Source organism: Castanea sativa, chromosome 4 (assembly GCF_040712315.1).
Source record: "Castanea sativa cultivar Marrone di Chiusa Pesio chromosome 4, ASM4071231v1".
NCBI lineage: Eukaryota > Viridiplantae > Streptophyta > Magnoliopsida > Fagales > Fagaceae > Castanea > Castanea sativa.
Window position 1 is genome coordinate 49,051,285 of NC_134016.1, and position 26,975 is coordinate 49,078,259.

The window sequence follows — 26,975 nt, forward strand, 5'->3', positions numbered from 1 at the left end:
TAAATTGATAAACAACAAAAATTTAAAAAAAAAAATTGAAATTTTAGGTTGAAAGTAGATCGATTACATTATTAAATTCTACCACATAGAATTCTATTAGGATTGATGTATAATAAAAGTAATGTGATTGATGGAATCATGTTTTAGTGATGAGATGATGTGCCCGAAAATGTAAATAGTAAAAAAAAATGATTTTTTTTAATCTCTAATTATTTTGTTTAGTAATACTAAAGATATCACAAATTTTATGACATCAACCTTATAAACTAATGTGTCAACTTTTAAATACAAAATAAAAGAACAATGCTATGAATATTATAAATTTTACTAAATAATTATTACAAACTAATATGTTGTCTTTACTTACAATACAAAAAACAATTAAAATTTTTATTTATCATGTTGTTAACATAGCACCAATTAAGATAAGTGCGATGTTATTTCATATGAAAAGTAGAATTTAAATATAGCCAAACATAAAAGAACTCATATAGTATATCGGTATGGTAACAAAAAGCAATCATGTCATTGATTTCAAATCCTATCACATCTAAAACGAAATATATTATTCGTGTATAACGAAAGCTGTACGATCTACAAAAAGTGATTTTGCACCGATCACAGTCCACACCGGTGTAGATTTACGTACCCAATAAAGAAAAAAAAAAAGAAAAAAAAAGTTGTGAATGATTATTTTTTATCTGACATTGCTGTTTGTTTATATATACCACAAGTTTCTGCCACCCCCCACTTGAAATTTTAAACCTCTCTCACCCACAAACCTTAGTCATTTCCTCTGTACTTAACCTTTTTTTTGCTTTCAATGGAAGACAAAGATCAAAAAGAGTTACAGCTACTCCCTACTCCATACTCATCTGTAAGATCTTCTTCTTCCTCATCACACATGTCATCTCGCCCGTTCGATCCTTCTTCATTCAGATATCGATCATCATCATCATCAAAAACTGTGTCTGATCCCTTTGAAGCTCCAGCACTGGACCTGCAGTTATCAATAAGCGTTAGGCCAATCCAGCAAGCCTCGGATTGTGTTCTCGGAGGCCCCATTTGCGGCTTCGACGACGATGAAGTGAAGCCGGAGACAGCAAAGACGTGTGTCGAGGCAATGAAATGGCAGGCGGCGGAGCAGATTCGATTGGCCGCGATAGAGAAGGCTTATGCAGAGAGGGTGAGAGAGCTTACAAGGAGAGAAATGGAGATTGCGCAGTCTGAGTTCGCACGTGCAAGGCACATGTGGGAGAGAGCTAGAGAAGAAGTAGAAAAAGCTGAGAGAATGAAGGAAAGGGCAACGATGCAGCTAGGTTCTACGTGCATGGAAATCACTTGCCAGTCTTGCAGACAAAGGTTTAGGCCTTAGTACTGCTCAATGATATATATATGGATTTCAAGAGTATTCATGAAAAACCCGAGTTTGTTTTGAGTGGGAGTTTCGTGCCCTGAGTACTATTTTTTTCCTTTCTTTTAATGTTTATGCAGATCTGGGTATTGGGTTTCTGCAATTTGGTCTTAACAAAATCATATATAAGGTTAAAGATAAAGCAAACAATAAAAGTGGCAGAAGCTAGAACTTGGTGATCGATGCCCTTTTCTTCTTTTTCATATCATGATCTGTATGCTGAATAATTATTACAATAAAATGTTGCCACAAATTTCAAATACTCCTATGTGTGTTTAGAGTCTTGTATGTATAGCATGAGGCACTTGTTAAAAATGATTTATGCTCATAGATAAGGATCATATTGGCATAAATATCCACATGTTATTTCACTTTCACCCATGATAATACACACGGTTTTCTAAGTAAAAGGATCAGAAAAGTTAAAAACAAAAAGCTGTTTTAATTCATCGTTGGTCTTGATGACAACCATTCCTTGATTCTGCAGTCACAAACTCAGAAATTTGATACCGTTTAGTTGTCTGAGTCATTGACAATTATTTTATTGTGGTTTCCTTTTTTTCCATGTCATGTGATTTTCAATCATTTCTTCGTACCCAGATATACGTACAAAGCTAGCTGTAGGGTGCAACAGATTCACAACGTGTGATTTAGAAAATCCTTTTGAGTGCTGAAAGATGCTCTAAAAGCAATTTAATTTCCTGACTACCGTATAAATAATTCATCTGACATGAGATAGAGACCGCAGATGATTAGATTTTCATCCAAATATCTGGAACACATGCTTGCACAAATGTTTGCATGGACACCATATAATCAGAAGTAAATGAGTTTCTAAAAATATGTAGCTACTTGAAAATAATTGCCATGGTTGATAGGCTGACTTTTCTGATATCTTGGCTTGTGTCATGACCAAATTAAGAGATGATATGCTGATATGATTATCCCATTTGTAAGCATAGGTTAATTTCATGGAATTGTAGAGATACTACATGATTGGCAAAGTTGGCAGCTTGCCCTATGATTTGGTGATTTATACAATCTAGAACCAACACATTTTCTCCTTAATCATTTCGGGTTTTGTCCTTCCATTTCACGATTTAGCTTAAATATTACAAGTATAAAAGTGTATCTAATGTTAAATAACGTGACATTTTGTATGCCAGTAGACCTAAGAAATAAATTTTTAACTGTGAAATGAACTCTTTTAATTTCAAGATGTGCCTATTTCAACACTAAAAACATATAACACAATCAAGATTCAAGAGTTAAATTTGACCCTTTAAAATCAAATATAAGGCAAATTAACAGTTAAGAAAAAGTATCGGCACACCCAAATATACTTTAACATATGATCATTTGCTACTAATTAAACAGCTGCATCCTGAATTAGCTAGACTTTGTGATACAATTAAAATTTTGAATGCTACTGCAACTCTAGAATTATGTCGACACTGCCTCAACAAGTCAAACATGGTGGTCAAGTTGGGAACCTTGACTTGATAGAAAGGCAAACGAATCAGAACAAAAAGCGAGTAAAATTCATCAAGAACAAGACAGGATAGCTGTATTCACTTGTATTCAACTTCTTAACTTTTGCCCATCAGAAACCAAACACCCACTACCCATGTCTTGTGATCCAACACAAAAGAAACATTTTTGGATAGGATGACTCTGCTAAAAGCATCAATCAGATGGCAGTGAGCAGTGCTCCTTTTTTAGATGTCGTGAGAATAGCATTAGCTTGATTTGTCAGCAACCTCCAAACATATTACTCAAATACAGTTAATCAGTCAAGAAATGGCTTCAATAATACACAATTTGATTCTTTGATGAGGTCATGACATAATCTAGTGGGGCAATGGATCATAAAGTTTCAACATTAGGTCCTTCTGAAAAGTACAATTGGGTGCAGCTAAGAAAGCATGGGAAGAGAAAAAAAAAAGGTGATTCTGATCCAACCATTTATTAGTGTGTGTGTGTGTGTATATATATATATATATATTTATATATAGTCATATCCTTAATTTGGTAGCCAGAATCTTCTTAACTGCCAAACTTAATTAAGGTTCTAAAGACAACTTAATTTCTCACCTCCTAACCACTGGTGTTTTCTTGCTTCCACCAGCAATTGTTGCTAATATAACTTCAAAACGAAGTTAAGACCACCCTTTTCATTTGTTCAATGCTTGTGGTTTCAACAAGATCAATCCGTTCTAGTCCTTTTTATTCCTTTTCCTTTTACAAAAACAGCAATCAAGCACTAGTTTCAAAATTTTTGGGTCAGTTTTAGATACTCAATAAATTAGTCAGGTCGACCATATGTACTCTTTTTTGCTGGCCATTTTATTGAATCGAAATCATACTTTTGGTTACCTTATTTCCTTAATGGGAATATCAAAGTTTACAACTTCTATTAACGTCATTTTTGTCTTCCTCTATCTTTTTTTACTTCCCAACTTGAAACAAGTCACTTATTGTAATTGGTGCACTAATAATTTTCCTTGTGCATTAATCATTTTCTTCTAAAATGGTCAAAGTATCTCAAACGACTTCCTCTCATATTTTAATACAAGAAAACTTCTCATGCTATTATGTGTGCAGATTTTGAATGATGTCATTACTAGCTAGCTTTAAACCACAGTTTTATATGATCAAAATCTTCAAAAAGGTGTAAGGAAAAATACAGTTTCTCAAAAAATGAGTGCAGTTTGTTCTATATAGGAAACCTAGCTAACTGTGTATATATTCCTCTCTCTACTGAAAAAGTTGGATGTCATTGATAGAAATTTACGCCCTTGACTGGTATAATCACTGTGGTGAGTTCTTACGGGCTCACAACATCAGCAGAATCTAATTCATGATAAACTGTACTCCGACATATGACCAATTTCATCATGTATACCTTGTCTTTTATCTTTTATTTGGTTACAATCATAGAAATGCAAGAACCATCAATTCTTTCGGAAAGTTGAAGTGCATGATAAAGATGTAGGGTACACTACCTGAGTTATCAAAGTAGTCATCATGACAAAACCTTAAAATTTGTCTTTTTTCACGTTGTCGACATATGATCGCCTAGTGATACTGTTTGTTCTAATTGAATTGCAAAGAATTAAACGCTAACCCATAGATCCAGCACTATAAGTAATTCTTGGAGAAGAATTACGTTTAATTTTGATTGTAAATCAATGTCTGAGAGTCTAAATTATATATCAGGATTTTCTCAAGTCACCTTCACTTTATCCGACAAACAAATCTTTGCCAAACTCAGAGATAATCAGTGGGGAACCACATTCATGCACATCATGATTTTCTATGACTTCACGGCACAAACAATGTATTTTTTCACATAGAGAAGTCTATAATTTCTTATTTGTTTTAGAGACGAATAATGGTATATATTAACAGTTTCAATACATATAGATGTATGATAGGAGATGAGAATCCAATTCACCTGAACTCTACAGGACAGTGTCAATGCTTTTCAATTCAAAGTTGGAAACTAAAATTTGGACTAGAGTGGTGAGCAACTATTCAGAATTAAGAAGGGACAAAAATTGGTGGAGTCATACAGTATCATGTGAGGATACACAGAGTTCAGCTATGATGATATACAGTAATTATTGAAGAGGTGAACAAAAGAAGAAAAAGAGAGGCCGGTAACAAATTATGTTGTTCTAAAAGTAAGAAGTTAAATTAAATTATGAAGTTTTAAAAAATAACAATTAAAATTATTTACTTTCAAAAAGTAAGAAATTAACTATAAGGTTTCAAAAAAAAAAAAAAAAGAAGAAGATAATTTTAGATAACAGAATGATCAAGATTGTTCAATTAGCATTCTCAAAAAAGATTGTTCAATTAAGTCATTTATAAACCAATCAAGAGGAAAAGTCTAATGACTTTTGAAGGCAGAAAGTTTAGATCATGGTGGGACAAAACTCTTGCTGTCACACCAATGTGGATCACCCCATTTCATTTATTAGTAGACTTTAATAACAGAGGTAGTCTAGGTTCTTTATGATCTTTTCAAACCTAAAAAGCTAAAAGGATAAAGAGAACCATGACATTTATCATACTAGCTAAGAATTTATAATTCATCAAAAAATTAAAAGGATGCCCATACTTATCATGGAAACAACATGCTTTCCAGCTGCTTGTGTACCATCTGAACTTAGAAAAAATAATAATGTTTCACACTCGTTGATGTACACTTCATACACGTAATATTTATACTTTCTCTTATTGTGTTCACATTTTTTAATGAAAATTTACATTTAACATGAGATTGATGACGTGTAGAGAGAATATATATCAGTAAGTGTGAGATAATCAATGCCCTTTTTACTCATATACTCCAAAGTAAATTGTTAGTCCATATATATGGTAGAAAACCAGAGATTTTATATTTTATATTTTCTTAAAAAAAAAGCGTGAAAGTGGTTGCTATGCATTTTATTAAGCCTGAATCTCTCAGCCACATGCAGCTTGTCAATAATGATTGCTATTAGGTATCAGTCCTAAAAAGAAGCTAGCCAGTAGCCAATATACAATGTCGCTAATTATTGCTAAGTTTCTTTATTTTGGAACAAACTCGTACAGTTCCAGCAATCTTTAATTTTGACTGTAATATGATCAAATATTAGGGTAAATTAAGAAAATGTGAATATGTATTGTGGGGAGTAAAAAGACCCTGATGGAGATATGGGCCTTTGGGCCGCGCTAAAGAAGGCCGACCTGCTTTTGAGTTTAGAGTTTGTTAGTACTACGGGTCGGCCCATACGCCGAGGATCCGAGGATCCAGCCGAGGGTGAACTTCTCTTCGGACGGACACCGGAGAACCCGGGACTTCATGATAAACGTTAGGCAATGACATGGTTAAAACCAATGGATAAGAGGGGTAAATCCTTAAATTTCTTAGAAGCACCGATGTTAGAGAAACACTAAGGATAAAGACTGTCACCTCCACATTAAAGACCCTGCACCTACCACCCTGGCCGCATTAATGGGGAAGTGACACCTGAACAGTAGAAGGGAAACTTCTGGTTACTATTCAAAGGCACTGAGAAAAGAAATATCTAGGCTAAGGGGGAGTTGGGGCAACACGTGGACAAAGTATCAAAAAGAGGAGTATTTAAGGAGCAACTTAGAACAGAAATGGGGATCCCTTCTTTGTAACCTAAAGGAAAGAGAAAAAGAGAGAGAGAAATAATATAAGAACAGTTCTCGGCTTACGTCCGAGCAGGTTGACTTACAGTATTCCTTGTTGTTTTCAAGTGTTTATAATCTTTGGCTTGTCATTTAATCCTCAAACACTTCTAACCTGGGTTTCAAGCCCACACTCTACAAATTACATTGTTTAAGGCTCATTGGGCCTGAGCCCGTAACTGTTCTTGGGGCCAGGTGCAATTGTGCACTTACATGTATCATAAATCATAATCTTACATTTAGGACAATGAGTCAGGAGGCTTGCGCCCCACAACTTATTATACTTTTTTTATTTTTTATTTTTAGTTTTTATTTATTATGAATTGCACTTGCACCCCCCACAACTTACAAGTTTCCAAAGATTCATGACCACTCTCAAGATGTTAGCTTAATTAATAGTTCTTAAGGACTCGTGATATCCATGAGATTCTGAGTTAGAAACCTTTTAGCAGCATCTTGGAGCCACTCTTATGGGATTCCTTCCTGTAATAATTACTTAGTGCGTATGAAATGAGGGAATTATATAAACCCTAGAAAATAGTAAAATATTCGAAGAGGTTTGGATACTCTCATTTATCCAAAAAATTGGAAATTCAATGATGCATAAAAATTAAGCATGCTATAATTGTAGAGAGATTACTGATGCCAAGTTATAGCTCGAGCCAATAAAGGAATACATATACAGATAAGTAAATGTTTCATGACATGAGATATCAACTCTATCTAAGAAAGAACCAAATCATACATAGGTATAAGGTGACAGCCATAATTAATAAGTAATTCTCTCCTTTATTATGTGGTTGAAAGTAATTCCCTCCTTTATTATGTGGTTGCTACACTGGTAGCACTCCGAGGTTCTCAAGCATCTTGTGGATCTATACGTTATATAACCAAATGCATCCACAATCAACATTTTTGGTTTATTCAGACTAAAATTAAGATGTTTACAGTGTTGTAAATGAATCAAGTTATTTATAAAAAGCTTGAATTTGGCTCTGAAAATTGGAAAATGCTTATTTCTATTGAACAAGTCAAGCTCAAACCTAAGTTTAAGCTTAACTATTAAATAAGCCAAGCTCAAACATTATAATAAACAAGTCGCGAATCCTGCACGTTGTGCGTGATAATATTTTTATGGTGGTCTCATTAAATTTATTTTTACAGTTTGAAATAATTTAATAAATAGTAATGTATTTCATTATCATATTTTCATTTGTTATAGTGACAATCACAAATGCAATATATAACTTTTGTCATGCCAAAATGAAAACAATACAATTTTTTTCAAGAATTTAAAAGGTTGAAAAAATATTAATTTTTTAATAAAAATTATTTATAACATTTTTTGTATCATTAAAAATAACTAAATTTTGGAAATTATTTTTTAGTTTTAAAAGAAAATTTTCAACCCCAATTTTTTCTACCAAACAATCAAAAACACCAAGAAACGTAACAAAATTTTTTATAAAATTCAATAAAACTACAATTCAAAGAAAAAAAAAGGGAAAAATTAAATTCACATTAAAGTCAAACTCATTCTCCCAAATATGTAAAACATTTCAAATGTAATGTGATTAAGCCAATTATTCAATGCATAATCGAATTCAAAAATTTTATCTTATTATACATAATGATTGTAATCAAGCCAAATATTGTGTTAATACTATCATAATCTAACCTAACATCTAATCCAACATATGAATAATAAATAGATAAATAAATAATTTTAAACTCGAAATTGAATTTGTTTTCTTAAAAATCTCAAAAAATGCGCTAATGAGATAAGAAAGATGAGTAATACAAAATATTCGTAAGTGCTTTAAAACAATTACTCACACATCTAAAAACATCATATAATAAAGATATAACAATTCAGTGCTAATTTGTTAAACAATATATTTACAAACAGTGAAAGGAAACTGCACAAAGACCATCTTCTTCAACCATACTAACTATTCTTCATTATATTGTCCAAACCATCCTCCTATTTTCCAAATAAATTAAAACTTGACAATAACACAAAATATGGATATATTATAATATAATTTTCCCCCAAATCTGGTCAACAACATTAAAAGTATATTTAGTGTTGCAAATAAAATGAAAAAAAAAATACTTGCATCAAGGAACACATATTAGTCAATAATAAGACAATGGGTGTACAAACTTCATAAAAAATCCAACAAAAAATTAAAAAAGAGAGATGAGAGAGAGAGAGATAACTTTTTTGTGTGGAAAAATAAAATATACATAAAATGGGAGAAGGTGACAAATTTATAATAAGATGATAAGAACCAAAAGAGACAAAATAAAAGAAAATAAAGGGGCAAAATTATATGAAAGTTAAAATTGTCTAAGAGGAATATGTATAGACAATACTTAGTTATGACATTAAAATTAAAGTAGATAAATATGTAAAGTTAAAACCTCATAAGATGAATTTGTGAAGTCAATGTATTAATATATTTAATAATGTCAAAAAAATTAAAAGTAAAAAATAAATATGAAAAAATAATGATATGGTAATGACGTGGATGAAGAGATGACTTAACAGGAACGTAATAATAATAAATACTACGCTTCAACTTTTATATATATATGTGTGTGTGTGTGTGTGTGTGTGTGTGTGTGTGTTCATAAATATTATATTCTTATATATATGTACATTTGTTTTAAAATATATTAATATAGACTTGAGAATGGACTATGTAAGTTTATAAATAGGTTTATATAATATCAAATTATTATTTGTAGTTTATTGATAATATAAACATTCTATTCTAGTAAAAATCGATAGATTTATAAAAGGATAAAAAGTTTTAGTCATGATTTATTATATATGAGAAAAGACTAAGTTAATTAAATAGCTTGTGAACAAGTTTGAGCTTATTTGACAGGAAAATGAATAAAAATTAAACATGTAACCTCTTGGTAATGAGCTTGAGCTATTAGCTCGCATTCAAAATAAAATTAGGTGTCTATTTGGAATAGAGGGGGATGAAGGAAAAGAGAGGGAGTAAATGAACAAGTTTGAACTTTTAATACTAGCATAAACCATTACTAGCCAATTTAAGTGTAACCAATTAATAGCAAACTTCTTCGTGTTAGAAGCAAATCAGAATGAGTATAGGAACTATGAACTTACAAGAGCTAAAGATATGTGACACTTATTTATTTATTTGATAATTCAATAGTTGGTGGATTTCAAGGAAATGCGAACTAACAAAGAGACAATTTCAAGCTTCTTGTCGGTGAGTAAGGACAAACAAATAGGGTTGTAAACAAGTCGATCTAGCCGTTTTATCCTTGGAAGCTGCTTGTAAAAAAATAAAAATAAAAAATTAAATTAAATCTTTAAGAGAGTTGCCATATTGAAGCATTACCTTATAACAATGCAAATTTTATAAGTCAATTTTCCTCCTCCAAAAGAAGTTATTTAAACTTAACAATAAATCAATAATGTAGAACATAGGCTTTTTTAAAAATTCTTTTAAAGAAGACAGAAATTAGATTAAAACAAATTCAGAAGTTCAAAGCTTAGGATATATAACACCCCAAGCGTCAACTAAAAACTAATACAAATAGTGTGTTTGAATACCGCTTATTTTGTTGAAACAAAAAAATTATTGCTGAAAGTATGGTAGATAAAGATAAAAGTTAGTTAAATTAGTACCATGAAACCCATAAATAATGCCAAAAAATGCAGTATGACCCATAAATAGTAGCAAATATATACTGAATAATGAAATAATTTTCATTTTTCATCCACCCAAACACACCCAAACTATAAGTGAAACCTCATTTCTTAGCCAAAAGATCGGCGCATATTTTCTCTACTAAAAAATAAATTTCCTTTGGAAGATAGAAATTGGCGGGAATTTTAGTTACGACGAAGACGCATACAGAAATTGCGCTTTCTAACTTTTTAACGGCAGTAACCTCGAAACAAAACACGCTAATACAAAAAGCGTATTCGTGAATAATTTATAGTTACATTTTTGGCGCAAAACCGTTTCAGTGAACCCGAGCCCATATTCTCCAACCGGACCCCGAACCCGAATTCCAAAACTCCGCAACCCGATTCTCTTCTTCTTCTTTGAATTCCGTTTTTCTTTTTCAAAATTTCCCAATCTCTCAGAGCGAGAGAGAGAGAGAGAGAGAAGCTTCCGTACGATAATGGAGGAAAAATCGAAGACTCAGAAACCAAACCCTAACCCTAAAACCAATACTGCGAAGAAGAAGAAGAAGAAGAGTGAGTACGAGTTCTGCAAAGTGTGCAATTTGAACCACGATCAAGGCCAGCGACACAAGTACTTTCCGAGCCACAAGAGTTCACTATCGAACTTTCTCTCTCGGTTCCAAACCAAGCTCTCCGACGTTCGCTTCTTCCTCAAGAACCCTAGCCCTCTCCGTCCTGAGCTCGGCTCTAAAAACCGGTTCTGGTGCGTATTTTGTGACTCCGACATTGACGAGATCGGCAGCTCCTTCGCTTGGTACTGCTACAGTTTCTGTTTTTGCCAGTTTTTGAATTGTTTTATTAAATTCCTGTTTGGTTGCTGAGAAAATTAGAGGAAAAGAGGAAAGGAAGTTGAGTTTATAAAATTCTATGCATTTTGTTTTGGTTTTATGAGGCATTGTAATTATGAGAGACTTATTGAATTTATCGTCGAATTATAGTGATTTTCTTAGCAGCCAATCGCTTGGTGCTACCAATTCTAATTATCCAAAAAACTTTAATAGTGTTGTTAAATTCATGTTTGGTTGCTGAGAAAAGAGAGGGAAAAAAATGAAAGAAATTATAAAGTTTTCAAAATTCTATGTTTTTATGTTTTGTTGTTTCAGTTTAGTGGAGGTTTTGGTTTTCTGAGGCGTTATAATTGTGAAAGAAAATTCTAGACTTAATTGAATCTATTGTCGAATTTATAGTGATTTCTTAGTTGCTTAAGCTGGTTGAATATGGTTTCATAGTTCTGCATTTGATTACTTCCTTTGTGTTTCATTAACAGTTATAATGCGATTAATCATCTAGCGAGTGCTGATCATCTGAAGAATTTGAAGCATTTTTTGTGGAAATACGGTGGTGGAATGGACCGCGTGGATGCTTTTAGGATTTTGGAAGCTGATGTAGCTAAGGTATTTAGTTATAGTAATTTCCTTATTCAACAGTTTTTGAAGATTTTGTAATAGTTTTTGAGATAACTGAATTTCTACAAAATCGAAGAAAAGGGTCTAATACTCGGTTTCAGTTAAGGACGGATTATTAATTGGTGGGTGTTTCTATTGTGACTGCAGTGGGAGAAGAAGTGCATTTCTTTGAAGAGCGACACTGTCTCCTCGAGTCAAGGAGCTATTGGACCAGAAATTGGACCTTTGAATGATATCCACAATGAAAACAATTATGGAAATATTGATAATTTTGAAAATAGTAGTATCCCATCTGTTAAATCAAGTCTTTCAAATGGTGTTATGCCTTTACAGTATTATACGAATGAGTATCAGGTATCCCGTTCAGGACTCTATGAAGCCACAAATATTGGCATGTTTGCGCATGATTTTGGCTCTTTTTTACCTGCGGAGACATGCTCTGACACAAATTTATGGAATTTGAAGGATTTAAGAGGTAAGCATATATTTTGTTTATATTGCCTTTTTTTTTTTCATTTTTCTTTTCCAAACTTGAGTTATTTAGTTTATGTTGTGGTGGAGCCTCTTGTCAAATGAGAATCCTTCTGATAGTTTTGTGTTACCTGCTATGTGCTTTCATTGTGACTCAGTTAACAGGAATAGCCAACATTCTTTTCCTTACAACAGTTGTAGCTCAGCTGATGGCTCTTTCAGTAATGGAAGGGTAAGTTTTCTAAACTGGGGATATATTAGTTCTTATTTCATCTGTCATTGAGTTACTTACCAAAAATATAAAAAAGACTTGCTAGGCACCCTTTAGTGAAGTGTGTTTTATTATTATTATTATTTTTTTGATAGGTAAATAAGATACCCTTTAGTGAAATTTCATTGTTGCCTACCCATCGGGATATGATAGGGTTGCCTATTCTCTGGAAATGAACTAGGGAATGGTCTGAGAGAGTGAAGGGAAAGTATTTTGATTGAATGTGTCAATAGCTTCTGTTTACTTGTCTTTTAATGGAGACTATCCTCCACTGCCTTAAATTTCTAGGAGTGAATAATACGCTATGAACATGGGAGTGATATCATTCTTGTTTACATGTGCAAATAATTGCTGATTTTGTACCATACAGGCATTCTTATTATGTTGCGTTTATTCAACAAATAATAATATTTCATCCTTCACAAACTGATGCTAACATTGGGGCTTAGTAATTGCTTTAAATTGTTGTAATACACTAAGCTCTTAATGCTTGCAAAATCCAAATATCAGGTTGCAGTAGGGCAGGGTGACTCTGTATAGTACTTGTGTATGTTCAGGTATAGCATTATATCACATTTTGGAAGTCTGCTGGTAGCCCATGTTCAGCATGACTATTAGTATTGTATTTTTTATTTTTTTATTTTATAATGTAATGGTATTTTGTACTATGTCCTAACAGTGAAAATTTCAACTTTTAACTTCTTTCATGACCTGCCTATATATCTATAACCCTCCCCTCCTTTTTGGGCACTTACCGTTCATATGTACTTACAACACCTTTAAACATGTAATGTATTTTTATATAGATGTACCAGGTGCATGAAGATGAAGGAATTGTAAAAGGAGAAAGCAGTTCTCATGGTATGAATATTTGACTATTTTTATTTGTTTTTTTTTTTCTTCTTTTTCTCATGCATCTTTTACCTAGATACCATTTGAATTCATCATTTGAGTGTCAGGTGTTCTTAGGATTGAAGTTATTGGCACATAGATTTCTGGCTAGCTTAGTGAACAAAGATTTTGGTGGAGTGATACACTATTTTACAAATGTTTCCCCTTATCTTGTGACTCTTTTTCTTTAGGTTTGCAGAAACTTTCTCGAATTTCTACCTTGGCCCCTGAAGAGGCTGGAGGTAATGTGCATACTGGAGCGCCTCCCCCCTGGTTGGAAGCCACTGAAGCAAGCCAGATCGATGCTCCGCTAAAACCAGCAGCAGGCAGCCTTGTGCCTCTTAATAAGTCGGGGAAGTCCAAAAAATTGAACCCAAAACGGGTTGGAGCTGCTTGGGCAGAAAGGAGAAAGATTGAGCTGGAAATGGAGAAGAGAGGAGAGATTGTCAAGAATGATTGTGATGCTAACTGGCTTCCTAACTTTGGTAGAGTTTGGCAATCTGGTAGCCGAAAAGAATCTAGAAAAGAATTTGAGATGGAGAAACAAAAATTGCTCAAGCTTGGGAGTCAATCTGAAATGCCAATCGAGATACAACCTTATGTCAGCAAGCGAATGGTGAACTTCACATTCTCACATACCATATTTTAGGTTTTAAGAATTTTTGGGCTTCTAGTAAGGTTAGGTGATGGAAATATCTTGTTGTTTCATGCCATGCTTATTGCTTCTAGAAATAAGAAAAGACTGATGTTTAGCTCTGTCCTTAGTTATTTGAAACTTATATTAAAGTTTGTTGCATGCAGTTTGGGTGATTTTATGCATATTTCATGATGATAATAATAATAATGAAAACTGTTTCTTACACACACACTCGCGCTTGCGCGCACGCACACACACACAAACCCTTAAAAGTTAAAATAAATGAAAATAGTTATACTAGATTTTGTGTTTTATGATTATGAGTGGAGTTCCTAAGGCTTATGATTTTCTTTTTTCTGGTCATCTTTGCAGCGAACAGAAGCAGGTGAATGATTATGTCAGAGATAAAAATGCTAAGCATCAATATTCCTTGTGGCTGTAATGTTAGGGAATCACTATGTATATATCTTATTCACATCTCCCCCATGCCAAGTTTTGAATGGAGATAAATGGAGCCACAATTTTGCAGGAAAGGTGGGAAGCAGCATTGGTTTGATACAGCTCAAAATGGGTAATGCATATATTAGGCTATTGTACCCAAAAAAAGAAAAAGAAAAAGAAAAAGGGAAAAGAAGTGCAGTCTGTTGAAACTCCATATCATAATTTGTAATATTGGAGACATTTAGTGTGTTTGCAAAATGCACTGAACATGATTTTTGGGTATGTGGTAATTTTGATTTTTGGGTTACACCAATATTCCCATCTACAAAGTACATATATAATTGACGTGTTCTTGAGCTTTCACTGCTTCCCTGATTTTTGGAATACAACAAGCTACTCGCCCTTTATAATGTTGCCTATATTGCACATTCAGTCTTTTATGTTGGTGTACTCGTATGGCAATGAAACAGGCTGCTGAAATAACTTCATATATTAAATTAATCTCTGTTGCCTTGAACGGTTTGCAGTCCAAAAATTGCATGGATCCTATCCCTTGTTTGGCATGCTCTAGGGTGGTACAACAAAATTGCCACAGCACGTTGTTTTCATACTTTTGCAATTGCATAATTTATTTGCTTTGTGCTCTCACCTATAAGAAAAAAGAATAAAAGAATGCTCTTACTCTATGACAGCAGTTTTAGCAGGGCAAAATGTTGTAGAATTTAATTGACCTCCGATCCTGAAAATCCACAGCTTCCCTTTGGAAGAAACTAAGTTCTCATCACATAGAAACTCCCAAGAAAACCACTTTTCAATCATTCGATTGATGTCATGTATGACTACATCCGTCATATTCCCAGCTCTTGCTATTATACTAGCAGTATAGATTGTTCCCATCCTACCTGGTGCCTCTGGTGTATCCCCACTTGGTCCATCCACCACTATCACATCCCATTTATGCTGATATACTTCTTGTGGTAAATTTGTCAACTGAAGCCGGCATTTGGATACTTGAAGCAGTCCTGAGCTAGGCACACAGGCTGGATTCTTCCTTGCATGCTTGAGCAGATTGTAAGCCTCTTTTCCAGGTATATTGTATCCAACCTTATAAGCTTGAGTGCTGTTTGAATTGGCTTTGATTGTGCGTAGCTTGTTAATATCATCCTCTATAAAAATGGTGGTGCCACGTGCATTGATTTGTGAGAGGTACAGGTATTGGGGTTCAACCCCAAAAATGAGGAGGTTGCAGGGGGCTTTATGGGCAACAAGAGTTGACAGGAGTTGAAATTCTTTTTCTGTAAGCATGATGGCATTGGCAGAGGTTTTTGGTTGTTTTGTTGAGGAGCCCGGTGCATCTGTGTGCCGAAGAATAGTGGGTAAAGTAGGCAGTGGAGGTGAACTGGATGAAGTAGTGAAGAATGTGATTAAAAGAAACCTGATGATGGAGAAGCTAGCTAGGATCATGATGACTGCCGGGATAAGTTTCCTTACGTTGATGTTCATCTTTTTACGCCCTCTGCAATATTTGTAACAGATTGCTAGATTTTGTTGTGCCTCAGGTGAGAGTGGTGGAGAAAACTGAACTGTAGGAGTTGAAAGTGAACGGCAATAAGGCACTTCTGGGGGCATTGTTTTGCTTGCTCCCTTTTCTTTCAGTAGTATCACAGCTACCATCACATGATTCACATCCCCTTTTTACAATTAGGTGATGCGATTTGTTTATCTATTGGTGCCCCTTGGAATCTTCTTGAGTGACAAAGAAGGAAAGTGGTTTGCTTTTGTTTCAAGTGTTACGTTTTCTTTTTATTTTGAGTTGTCACCTTGTTACCTAATTGATTGTGGTTGCACTTTGCATTGTGAGATGTCAAAATTGGCTACGTGTATGTATCCCTTTGGAAAAAAAAAACAATAAAGAGTTTGGTGCTTCAATCATTTTAAATGGGTACTGACTTGGGACTTGGGACTTGGAACTTTCTGAGAGGAGAGATTGGTCCATATTTTCATCATTTTCTTAGTGTTTTTTGGTAGTGTTGAGTGCAGTATAAGGTGACCCATGAGTAGTTGTAAGGCCATTTTCAATCAATTTTGACTTTCTCAGATCATTTTCATACTATAATTATAAATTGGAATCTGTCTGTTACGGATTTTGGTATTGGTGGCAAGTGCATTGGATTTGGACATGGATGTTTAGATTTCTAGCGTAGAATATTGATATTATTTTTATTGGATAATGAAGAGGTCTATAAATCAAGACATGGAAACGTAAAAATGGGGTACAGAATAAACATAGGATTCGGGTTTGCTTAGGTTTTAAAACAAATTAATGTCAATGTTTATGAAACCCATTGAGCTTTAATGGAGAAGGTATATACCGTTTGCGGCATATTCAATACGCCTCTTAGTATGTTAGCCTCATTAGTGGTTGTGGAGTACAAATGACTGAATGAGAGGGATGTGCATGAGTTAATTATTAGCTTCAATGGGCGTTAAGGGGTCTAAATGATGGTTTTTCTTCCCCATTTTGACTCAAACTGCAGAGTTTAGGACTTAAAAATCCTTTAGGGGGGAGGCATTTTAGAGTTAAAAGGTTGGATGTTTAATTGTATACATGATTGGTTTTTGCATTTTCAAATCGATTGGCATATCGTTTAGAATTAATGACAGGGCGTTTAAGGTGCAAGTGGTGGACCATTTATATTGACATACACTAAGGGACGGAGCTAGGATATTGATTAAGAGAGGCCGAAGTTTGGAAAAACATTTCATGAAATACATTGATTCATTAAAATTTCGAGATTGCTCATCAGACTTTTTTTTTTCCTTTCTTTTTTGAAATGTTAAAAAAATGGGCTTCTTGTTAGATTTCATTTGTTGTTATTTGAGCTAGTTTTGTTATTGCTTGGATTATTTTTGTTTTTGTTTGAGTTCATTTTTACTGTTATCGGACTGTTTTATAGTTCAAGGGGTTAAGAATTATGTTTGGTCCAAGGCCCAAATTCTAAATCAATCTTAAATATACCTACATTTTTATATTTTTTTTAAACCGAGGTATTAAGATTGTACTTTAAACCAAATCCATGATCACAAACAGAATTTGATAAAATGGCCCCAAACAAAGTGATTCAAGTCCAAACTTCACTTACGACCTAATACAAATGCATCCATTTCATGGGCTTGAAGCTGCATTTTCATGGTTCCAAGGCGACAAAAAATGATCTCTTATTTCCACTGCATACAGCAAAACATGACTGATTTGAGGTCCTAGTCCTATGAATGAATGCACAAGTGGCATAGGGTGTTGAAATCTTAAGATTTTATGATCTAAAAAGTTCAATGCAATTCAAATCTTAAATAATAGAATGTGGGATCTTATAAGATCCCGATATTTTTTACAATTTTATTAATTTATAAAATTATTGGATTTTTAACTATTTTATTTAAGTCCAGATGTATAAAGGAGAAAATACTATTAAAAAAAATCTAAATTTGTTATAAGCATAAAAAATAAAAATAAGAACATTTTTTTTATACAAGATAGAATTTCTACTCTAACCTAATCTAAGTGTATCTGTGTGTGAAACTCCCTCCAAATTAATTCAGATATTTGAATTCGCTACAATTACCCAAAAGTTCAAACTTTTTAAAGCAAAGCTAATGATTAACTAAGGTAATATTTCATCTATTTTGCTAAAAAAAAAACCTTATGTTATTGTTTTTTCTTCTTTCAAGATAGAGTATTTGAATAGTAGACACCTATTACTTGTCAAGAGAGTTGTAGCTTTTACTGACACTTCTTGGCATTTCATACTAAGACGTCTAAAGTTCAAATATTTTAAGAATTTAAAATATTTAATTTTAAATTTAGAAGAAGACAATCATCTAATATCATATTACTATTATACCATTAGTTATTTTAATATTTTGTAAAATCTTACTATCTTCGATTTGATGAACTATACAATTTTAAAGACCTTTTTATTGATTTGACTTCTGAGGTTAGATTTTCACTCAAATATATAAAAGTAACTCTCTTCGTTTAGAAATGTTCAAAACCAAGATTCAAGGTTAGGTTCCATTCAAAAATAGAAAGAATATTACTTACATAAAATAAAATAATCATAACAATTGCTATACAGACATAACATTGTCATGTTACATCTAGGGGATTAAAAAATATACATTAGAAAATATTTTGATATATGAGTGCTTACGAACTCTGGCTTGATAAGCAACAAGGGCCGCACAAAGAATATCATTTTGAGATGCTCATTTGTAGATGGCTAATTTACTGTTTGGTCCACGAGTAAGGTGTGTGCAACCGTGCAAAGGGGCTTATACAATTATATGACCCAAGAAAATAAGAAAGAAAGGTTGATTAGTGATGTAAACATGCAAGTAGATAAAATTATATCAATGCAACTATTTTTATTAAAAAAAATTGTCAAAAATGAATGCAATAGTCAAATTGGTGAAAGTTTGTGTCATTTGCTGTGGTAAAGTGAAAAACTTTTAGTAAAAAAGACAATTACAAGAGATGGATGTTCTTGAACTTGCTCAAAGTAAAATTACTTGTTTCTGCATAGACATAAAAGAAATCAATCAATGTCTTGACCTAACGATAAAGATTAATCATCATATAATGAATGTCATAAGTTCAAATTCTAGTGTATTTATAAAAAAAATAAAAAAAAATAAGTGTTTGGTCTCAATGATTATTAAAATTCCACTTAGACTCAATTTCATTAGAGGAAAATGTAGTTAATTCTCAAACAAAAGCTATAAACAATGGCATAAATAGTTGACAAAGAAGATATGTCATATATGTTTAAGCTTTGTAGACCTTTTCAAGAGAAACTTTCCCGGAAAGTACGTTACCACAAACTTCAATGAAGGAAGAGACTTGTTCAAAGACTGGTTGATATGAGTCATATAAAGGGAATAAATAGACCATATGGTTAATTATTTTATTTTCCAAAGAGCCATAGCTAATATTTATGGTTATAATAATATATGATTGAGCAGTGTTCCACTGAAATTTTAGGTCCATGCCTATGAATTCTGCTGCATTGGCTGTTCCTAGTCTGGAAGCTTAAGTGCTTAACAATTTTCATACACTGTTTTTTAATTATTCTATAAGGTATTTATTATATATACAATTTTAATGTCAATGTCCATTATTGATATAACTTGTTTGTAACCTTGTCTTTATGTAAGCTCCTGACTCAGGCATCTCTACATAGAATATACTCTCCTGTCTCTCTCTAAACATTGTTTGTACCGAATCAAATGCAATAGCTTAAAATTTGTTTTGGTTTCTTCTATAGTGAGAAACAAAACTAAAGTCATGCCTAATTGACCCAATTTAACATATTATATGGGTGAGCATAAAGATATCTCAAGCAGATGGCAGTGCCAAGAGGAAAATTTGGGTGGTCTTGGAAAATCTTTTGATATTTTTTGCTATTATATAGACTGCAGCAAGTGACATAATGTGTAATGTGAAATAGTAAGAGTCATTATCTTGACAGATGAGATTGTTACATATTCATTGCATCAATCCTAAGTTTATATAGCTAAACCTTGACAGCAAAGATATTACAAAACAATAGGTACAATAATATGTCCATAATGTAGTGTGCCTTAGCTAGTAGTTTCAAATGTCAAAACTCAACAATAAGTTCAATTAACTTCAGCCATCTATCATGTAAAATGAATAACTTCTTTGTACATTTCATGCTTACTTTTAGTCTTCTAGCAGATTTTGTAAATAATGCCTCCTCTAAATTGTTAAATTTCTAGACCATGTCTTCACAAAAATTGCAATCACCATGCCCCAGAAAGATTTATGATAGGCTGACCCCAAGTGTAAACTAGACAAAGATTTCATCTTCCCTCCAATTTTCCATAGAAAACAATTGGCAACAAATAGGTCCATTACCTGCCACCAAACACCCTCGAAGAAGTCATTTTCCATCCAAAGTTTTTAAACTAACAGGGTGACAATTCATCTCCAATTAAATATATAATTTGGGTTTTGTTATCTTTTCATAGTTTCATTTAAAAAATTGAACTTCCATTTAGTTGGTGGGCATTCCAGCCATACAAAAGGTTTAATCTAATTCCTAAACTCAACCAACGGTTGAGTAACACATATTAATCTTGAATACATAATCTATATTCTAAACCATGGTTATGGTAAAAAATGGTATTACTGATTCAAGGTATCCTGTTTTTCAAAACATTGCTGTTGTCATTGTGCACGTACCTCAATTTATAGAATATGTTAATGCCCCCCAATCAAATCCACATCTGCAACAACAAATTGTTATAGTTTATTGTTTAGCAAAAAAAAAAAAAATTGTTATTGTTTATTTGGCTTAGTCTTCTCTTCACACCTGCCTTTGTTGCTTCTTCCATATGCTTCTCTCAATCTTTCTAGTTGTTTCTTTAGTTTATCTAGCACACCAATCCATATCATTAACAACTGATTTTAATGAGTTTGACTTGTTCTTCTATATTCCCTCTACATCTCTCTTATGTTATCTTTGCAATGAATTCTATTATCTCCTAAATATTATCCAGCCTAATCCCATTTCTGCAACAAGGTAGTTTTTGTTTTGGCAAGGGAGTTTATAAACACGTAACTCCTATTTTCCTCCTAAGATCTTCCTAAGACTTGTATATTTGGTCCATGAACAAATCTTTAGTTTCTTATTCGTGGAGAGAATAATTACTATCGGAAGGAACACTGAAGAACAGATTGTTCCACATGCAGGATCTAAGGTGAGTGCTTTTAATTCAAAACCAAATCTCATAGCATAAAGATTCAAAGATTCTCATAAAATAATTGGAAACAAATCAGGCGATGAAGGAAAGTAATCGTAACAAGTCCCTCTTTGCTTCTATACACAAACCAACTATAGATAATGGCAGATCAAGCAGTATGATTATTAAGGTAAAATTCATATTCTTTTCTCCTGTTTTTAAGAGTACCTAATATTATCTCTATGGGATTGGAGTTTTTATTTTTCTTGAACTGAATTTTTGAACTGGAACAGAAAGCGCATACAGTTATACCTGCTCACATTGTGGCTGAAGCTATATCAACAGTCCGTGGTCTTGACCTTAGATGGTCAGGCCCAATTACACCAACAGAAACGCAATATGTTGAACAGTATGTCCTAGCAAAATATCCACAATATGCTGGGTTAGTTGGAGGAGAAAAGATAGACCTCTCCAGTCTTTGCATCAATGAGGAGCCTGTAAAGCCCACGCTTGATGATAGGCGAAAGTCCCCAAGGGGTAGTGTCAGAGACCCTTCCCCACTCTCCTTTGGAAGCAATCATCCTGACTTGGATAGGACCCAGTTGGAGCATTCAAGGTTGCTTGACATTCTCACCAAGAAATCTACCTTTCCTGGAAGTTTTATCTCAATCCCTGAAATCCAAGCTGGTAACAAGGTTTTGGAGCACTGTGGATTAACTGATGATGAGTACCTTGTTCTCTTCACTCCAAGCTACCAGGATGCCATGAAGTTAGTTGGGGAGAGCTACCCTTTCTTCAAGGGAAACTTATACCTGACCATTATTCGTGAAGAAGAAGACTGCATAAGAGAGTATGCTACTTTCAAGGATTCCAAATTGATATGGGCACCAGAGACTTGGCTGGATTTGAGGATCAAAGGATCGCAGCTTAGCCAATACTTTAGGAGGAAGTGTAAGCACAGCCCAAAGGGGTTATTCTCTTATCCGGTTGAAGTAAATGGGACTTGTTATTCAATGCATTGGGTTTCAGAAGCTCATAGGAACTTCTGGCATGTTCTGCTTGATGCAACTGCACTGGTTGTTGGGAAGGATACGTTGAATCTTGCACTTCATCAGCCAGACTTTGTGTTGTGTAGTCTTGATAATAAACATGCTAGTCCTTCAAGGATCACTTGCCTCTTGGTCAGGAAGAAAACCTTTGACAGTACAACAGCTCCATCTCAGTCCAATGAGTGAGGAAAAAAAAGTACTTCACTACTATCAGGGAGTCAGATCCGGCCGATGAATTAATGGTTTTTGATTGACAATGTGTTGTAGAATATGTTCAAATGATCTAGCAATAACAATACATCTTAGCTACTTGGACATTAAAATTTCCTCGGGTACAATCTGTAGATAAATAACCTTACTATGAGAGTGTATTACATATAGATAATGTTTAAGGATCATTACTGATGTTGATCTCTCAAAAAGGTAATCCTGGACTCCCAATCCCAATGGTTGCTTTCCTTTAGATAGGATATTATTTTCAGATAACAAGTTCAGACAGTTTCTAGCAATTGAGGTATTATGATTATCCATCTTCTACTTGGGAAAAATTTCATATGAGCTTCTTGAACAAATGCATGATTTTTGTCATAGAAAGTCCCACTACAAGAAAAAAAATCCATTTACACTCTTGAAGTCCCTAGTATTACTTACGAACCACACAGTTAATTGCGATTCTCTTTATGCTAGATTTATGATCTGATAATGAGGTTGGGAGAGGCTAGATTTGTTTTATGTGACAGAAAGATAATATGAACCCTCTACATGAAAAACAATATCAATTGTACTCTTTTTTTTTTTAATAGAAGAAGAGAAGAATACAAACTATTCCTATGGTACACAGGACGTGTAGTAAAGGAAACAGAACATTAAGCAAAGAACACAAATCTAAAAATTCCGAAAATGAGGGGATAAAAAGGCCAGTCATTGCAGTCATCCAATCAAACAGAGTAAGCAAGAAAAACCGTTTCAGTTCAATGATGGAATGTTCCTCCCCCTTGAAAGTTCTAAGATTCCATTCTTGCCAAATAGTCCACATGATGCATTGTGGAATTTCTCCCCAAATTATATGCATTAGAGCAGTGAAGGAGCAAGTGATCTGCTGATTCCCAACTGTTCTTGCAAATCCTCCTCAAATTATCCATAGTGAGAATCTTTCCCCTAGCAGCAGTCCAAGTAAAAAAAGCCACTCTAGAAGAAACTTTCACCCTCCAAATACTTTTCCAAGTGAAGGCATGACTTCTTCTAGTCGTTAGAGCCTTATAATAAGTCCCTAATACTACTAATCAACAACATAGTTAATTGGAGCTTGTCTGTGGACTATATTTATGGTCTAGTTATGTAAATGGGGGAGAAATTTAGTTTACTCCTGCCATATAACCTGACAGATAGAGTCAAACCTACTACTAGGAACCATTTTACTCTCTAAAGTCCCTAATACTAATTATTTTAAGAGTGGATTCATATTAATTCCTATAGTTTAAAGTTTTCAAAATAACCCTTAAATTTAACATTGTTACAAATTAAGTCATATAGTTTTACTAGTTTCAACCAAACTCAACTTTTAAACTGTATCAATTTAAACCCTAAATCAAACTCAAAAAATCAATATGCAAATCAAATCCAAAAAAGTTAAGAGTTTAAGTGTGCGTTTGGCTTCAGCTTAAAAAGCCAACTTATTTTACTATTCAGCTTATTTTTGCTACTATTCATGGGCTCCATTGCACTTTTTGGTACTATTCATAGGTTCTACTATATTATTTTTAGCTAACTTTACATTTATTTATAGTACTTTCAGCAAAAAAAATCAGTTTTAGCAAGATAAGCAAATCCCAAACAAACCCTAAATTGATATGATTTTAAAAGTTCAGGGTTTGATTAGAAGCTAGCAAAACTTTAAGATTTAACTTGCAACAATATGAAACTTTGAGGTTTAATTTAAATAATTTGAAACTACCCATAAAAAATAGTCATTAAAGTATAATTTACCTGAACACATGGTCATGCTTGTTTTTATTGTTGTATCAAGTAAGAAAACAAAATGAAGTTTTCTAATATGCTTTCCATGTATTAAAAAGAAGTACACAAGCAACATGTTGAAGGAGATTAGCTTACACCACTTTACTAGCGTATCTGTTTCAATCCTACATTGAATATTTCCCATTACTTGTAATCCTACATAGGTATTGGGGTAATGAAAAAAAGGGGACAATGAAATGTATGGAACACTCATAGAAAGCACATGTACAAAGGCACTCTTTTTTTTTTACACGGAAAAATCTCATTGAATTGATGGAAAAAAACTACAGGCACGAGCCAGTCAATTCTCTCACTATTATATTTCATATTGTTCAATTAGAAGTCTTCCTTCCCATTTATAGAGGAAAGGGAGGGAAAGGTAGATCTCAAGTGTTCAAATTTTGTTGGCTATAGGTATTGTTGCATACAAACAAATTCTTCATTTCTCAAACATACTCTGAGTGCATGGCACTGTAAACTTGAGTGCACAATGAGGCATGCCCATATGAAGGGAAATGCCTTTAATCCCTACTGAACTTAGCAAGGCGAAGTCCCAACTCCCATGCCTTTTTATCCGAGGTAGTAGTTGGTTCTGCAATGGCACATGAATAAGTTTAGCCAACTCCTCACTCATACACCATTGCAATTGCTCCTCTAGCCTTTATTCAAATCATCATACACATAGAAAGCTTCAGAGTTTTCTAGCATGTGTTGGTGCTGGGAATCATTGGAGAGCAATCCCAAATCTACAAGAGGCCTTGGAGTGATCAAGGTGACTTGAACATGCGGTTGGCAGCCCAACTTGCAGATCCAGTGACTAGAAAAGAGAAAGGATTCAAATAATTGGTTGCTAACTTGGAGGACTCAAGTACATTGCTACTTCATAGCTTGGAAGGCTTTGAATGTATGATTTATTGCAATTATTTTATCTAGTGGATTGTTTGGTGCAGTGGTGCCTTAAAGAGGTTTTTCTGCTTGGTTCTTAGGTCTTCCTCTTGATAAACACCTCGGGGGTTATTGTGGGTGTTTGACTTTGTCTTTTGGATTATTATTTATTTTTTTGATAATTTGCAATTTCATTAAAACAAGAAGGAAGAACAAAGTGGGGAATCTCTCTTACAGACAGCCTCAAGAGAGGGAGGGAGATTTCCTTTGGAAAAACAAAAGGGGTGAATGGAGTTCAAATCAAATTTTGCAGTTTCATGTGCTGCAGAATTACAAGTCCTCCAGACCAAACAAAATTATAAAAACTCAAAACTAGCAGTTAAACTATGGATGTTACTAATAGTTGTGCTTACAGGCCAGCTTGGGATAATATCAGGGTGAGTCAGGGGGTTGAAGCACATTTTTGCAACCCCTTCGAAGATGACCGAACTCCATCTCTCTTGGATAGCTGTGCACAGCCCACTGGAGAGCTGGGGCTTCAGCTTGTGATGGAGAACAGAGGCGATGCTCTTTACCCCACAAGGATAGGACTTCCCCATTTATGTTTATATCCATGCATGCTTTTGTCAATTGGCTAATCACTTAAACAATTGGGCTTCAAATTGTTTAATTAGCTTAAAATTGACTAAGTTGCAATTAAAAGGGGTGTTACTCTCACCTAGCTTGGAGACTCAAAAAGAACTATGTGGTGCTTCTGCAGCAATAACTACTCTAGAAGGAACTTTTACCCTCCAAAATTTTTACAAGTAAAGGTATGACTTCCTCCAGTTGTTAGGGCTCTATAATAATATGTCCCAAATGCTACTTATCAACAACATAGTTGATTGGAGCTTGTCTGTTGACTATATTTAAGATCTAGTTATGTAATTGGGGGAGAGATTTAGTTTACTCCTGCCATATAACCTGACAGATAGAGTTGAACCTACTACTAGGAACCATTTTACTCTCGAAAGTTCCTAATACTACTTATGAAGCACATAGTTAATTAGAATTTGTCTCTATGTTAGATTTATGGTCTGATAATGTAGCTGGGAGATAAACTGATTTAACTTCAGTAGTATAATTTGACAGATAGATATGTTGAACATGAGCTTAGGCTGTACAGAGGGTGACTATGAAATTGATCAAAACCAATCAACTAACTCCAAGAGAGATATGTAAAAAACTCTTATGCAATCTCTCTGTTCTTATTTCCTGCCGAGGATTAAAAAAGTTGGCAAATATAGAATACACATATCTTCTCTTCTTCTTTTTTCATAACTCTTTTCACCTTCACCAAACAATAGACACCATTTTTCACTTTCCTTCTATCCTCATCGAAATGAATCTATTTCACGGTTAAGATACCTAACAATGTACATGCTGACATATCATTTGAAATTTTAAATAACGTGACACCAAATACAACTTTTTGAGCCTTGAAATGTATCCATGTTCCTAATCCTCATCAATCCTTTCACTTTTCCTCCTACCAAACCCACTCCAGAACAGTCTAGGGGGAATGTGCAGATTAGCGGTGTGGATGGCATGAATATAGTAAGTTAGGCATGGTTTGAAACTATGTAGGAAAATAGCAACTCGAGTTTTTGAAACTCGAGATTTACATAATAAATCGAGTTTCAAAAACTCGCTTTATGCTCGCTTTGGGCTTGCTGAGGTGGAGAACATGCCACCTGGATCTCGAGTTTCTAAAACTCGTTTTAAGTCTGCCTAAACTCGAGT

At 33.8% G+C, this 26,975-nt stretch overlaps 4 protein-coding genes across 4 annotated transcripts; 3 read left to right on the forward strand and 1 right to left on the reverse strand.

Moving 5' to 3' along the window:
* The first annotated feature begins 764 nt into the window (after window positions 1–764).
* Window positions 765–1,676, forward strand: LOC142631031 (uncharacterized). Its single transcript, XM_075805089.1, has one exon. It carries the CDS (start codon window positions 824–826, stop codon window positions 1,373–1,375), a length of 552 nt encoding a protein of 183 aa, XP_075661204.1. The 5' UTR covers window positions 765–823; the 3' UTR covers window positions 1,376–1,676.
* Window positions 1,677–10,648: 8,972 nt separating this feature from the next.
* LOC142632057 (TITAN-like protein) lies at window positions 10,649–14,842 on the forward strand. Its single transcript, XM_075806481.1, has 7 exons — window positions 10,649–11,115; window positions 11,629–11,755; window positions 11,915–12,242; window positions 12,397–12,470; window positions 13,316–13,370; window positions 13,592–14,016; window positions 14,410–14,842. Exons 1-7 carry the CDS (start codon window positions 10,799–10,801, stop codon window positions 14,428–14,430), a joined length of 1,347 nt encoding a protein of 448 aa, XP_075662596.1. The 5' UTR covers window positions 10,649–10,798; the 3' UTR covers window positions 14,431–14,842.
* On the reverse strand, window positions 14,663–16,410 carry LOC142632056 (glucuronoxylan 4-O-methyltransferase 1). Its single transcript, XM_075806480.1, has one exon. The coding sequence runs from the start codon at window positions 16,150–16,152 to the stop codon at window positions 15,157–15,159; it is 996 nt and encodes a 331-aa protein (XP_075662595.1). The 5' UTR covers window positions 16,153–16,410; the 3' UTR covers window positions 14,663–15,156.
* Window positions 16,411–21,127: 4,717 nt separating this feature from the next.
* LOC142632239 (uncharacterized) lies at window positions 21,128–22,478 on the forward strand. The gene is made up of 3 exons (XM_075806663.1): window positions 21,128–21,261; window positions 21,341–21,433; window positions 21,537–22,478. The coding sequence occupies exons 2-3, from the start codon at window positions 21,344–21,346 to the stop codon at window positions 22,476–22,478; spliced, it is 1,032 nt and encodes a 343-aa protein (XP_075662778.1). The 5' UTR covers window positions 21,128–21,261; window positions 21,341–21,343.
* The last annotated feature ends 4,497 nt before the right edge of the window (window positions 22,479–26,975 follow it).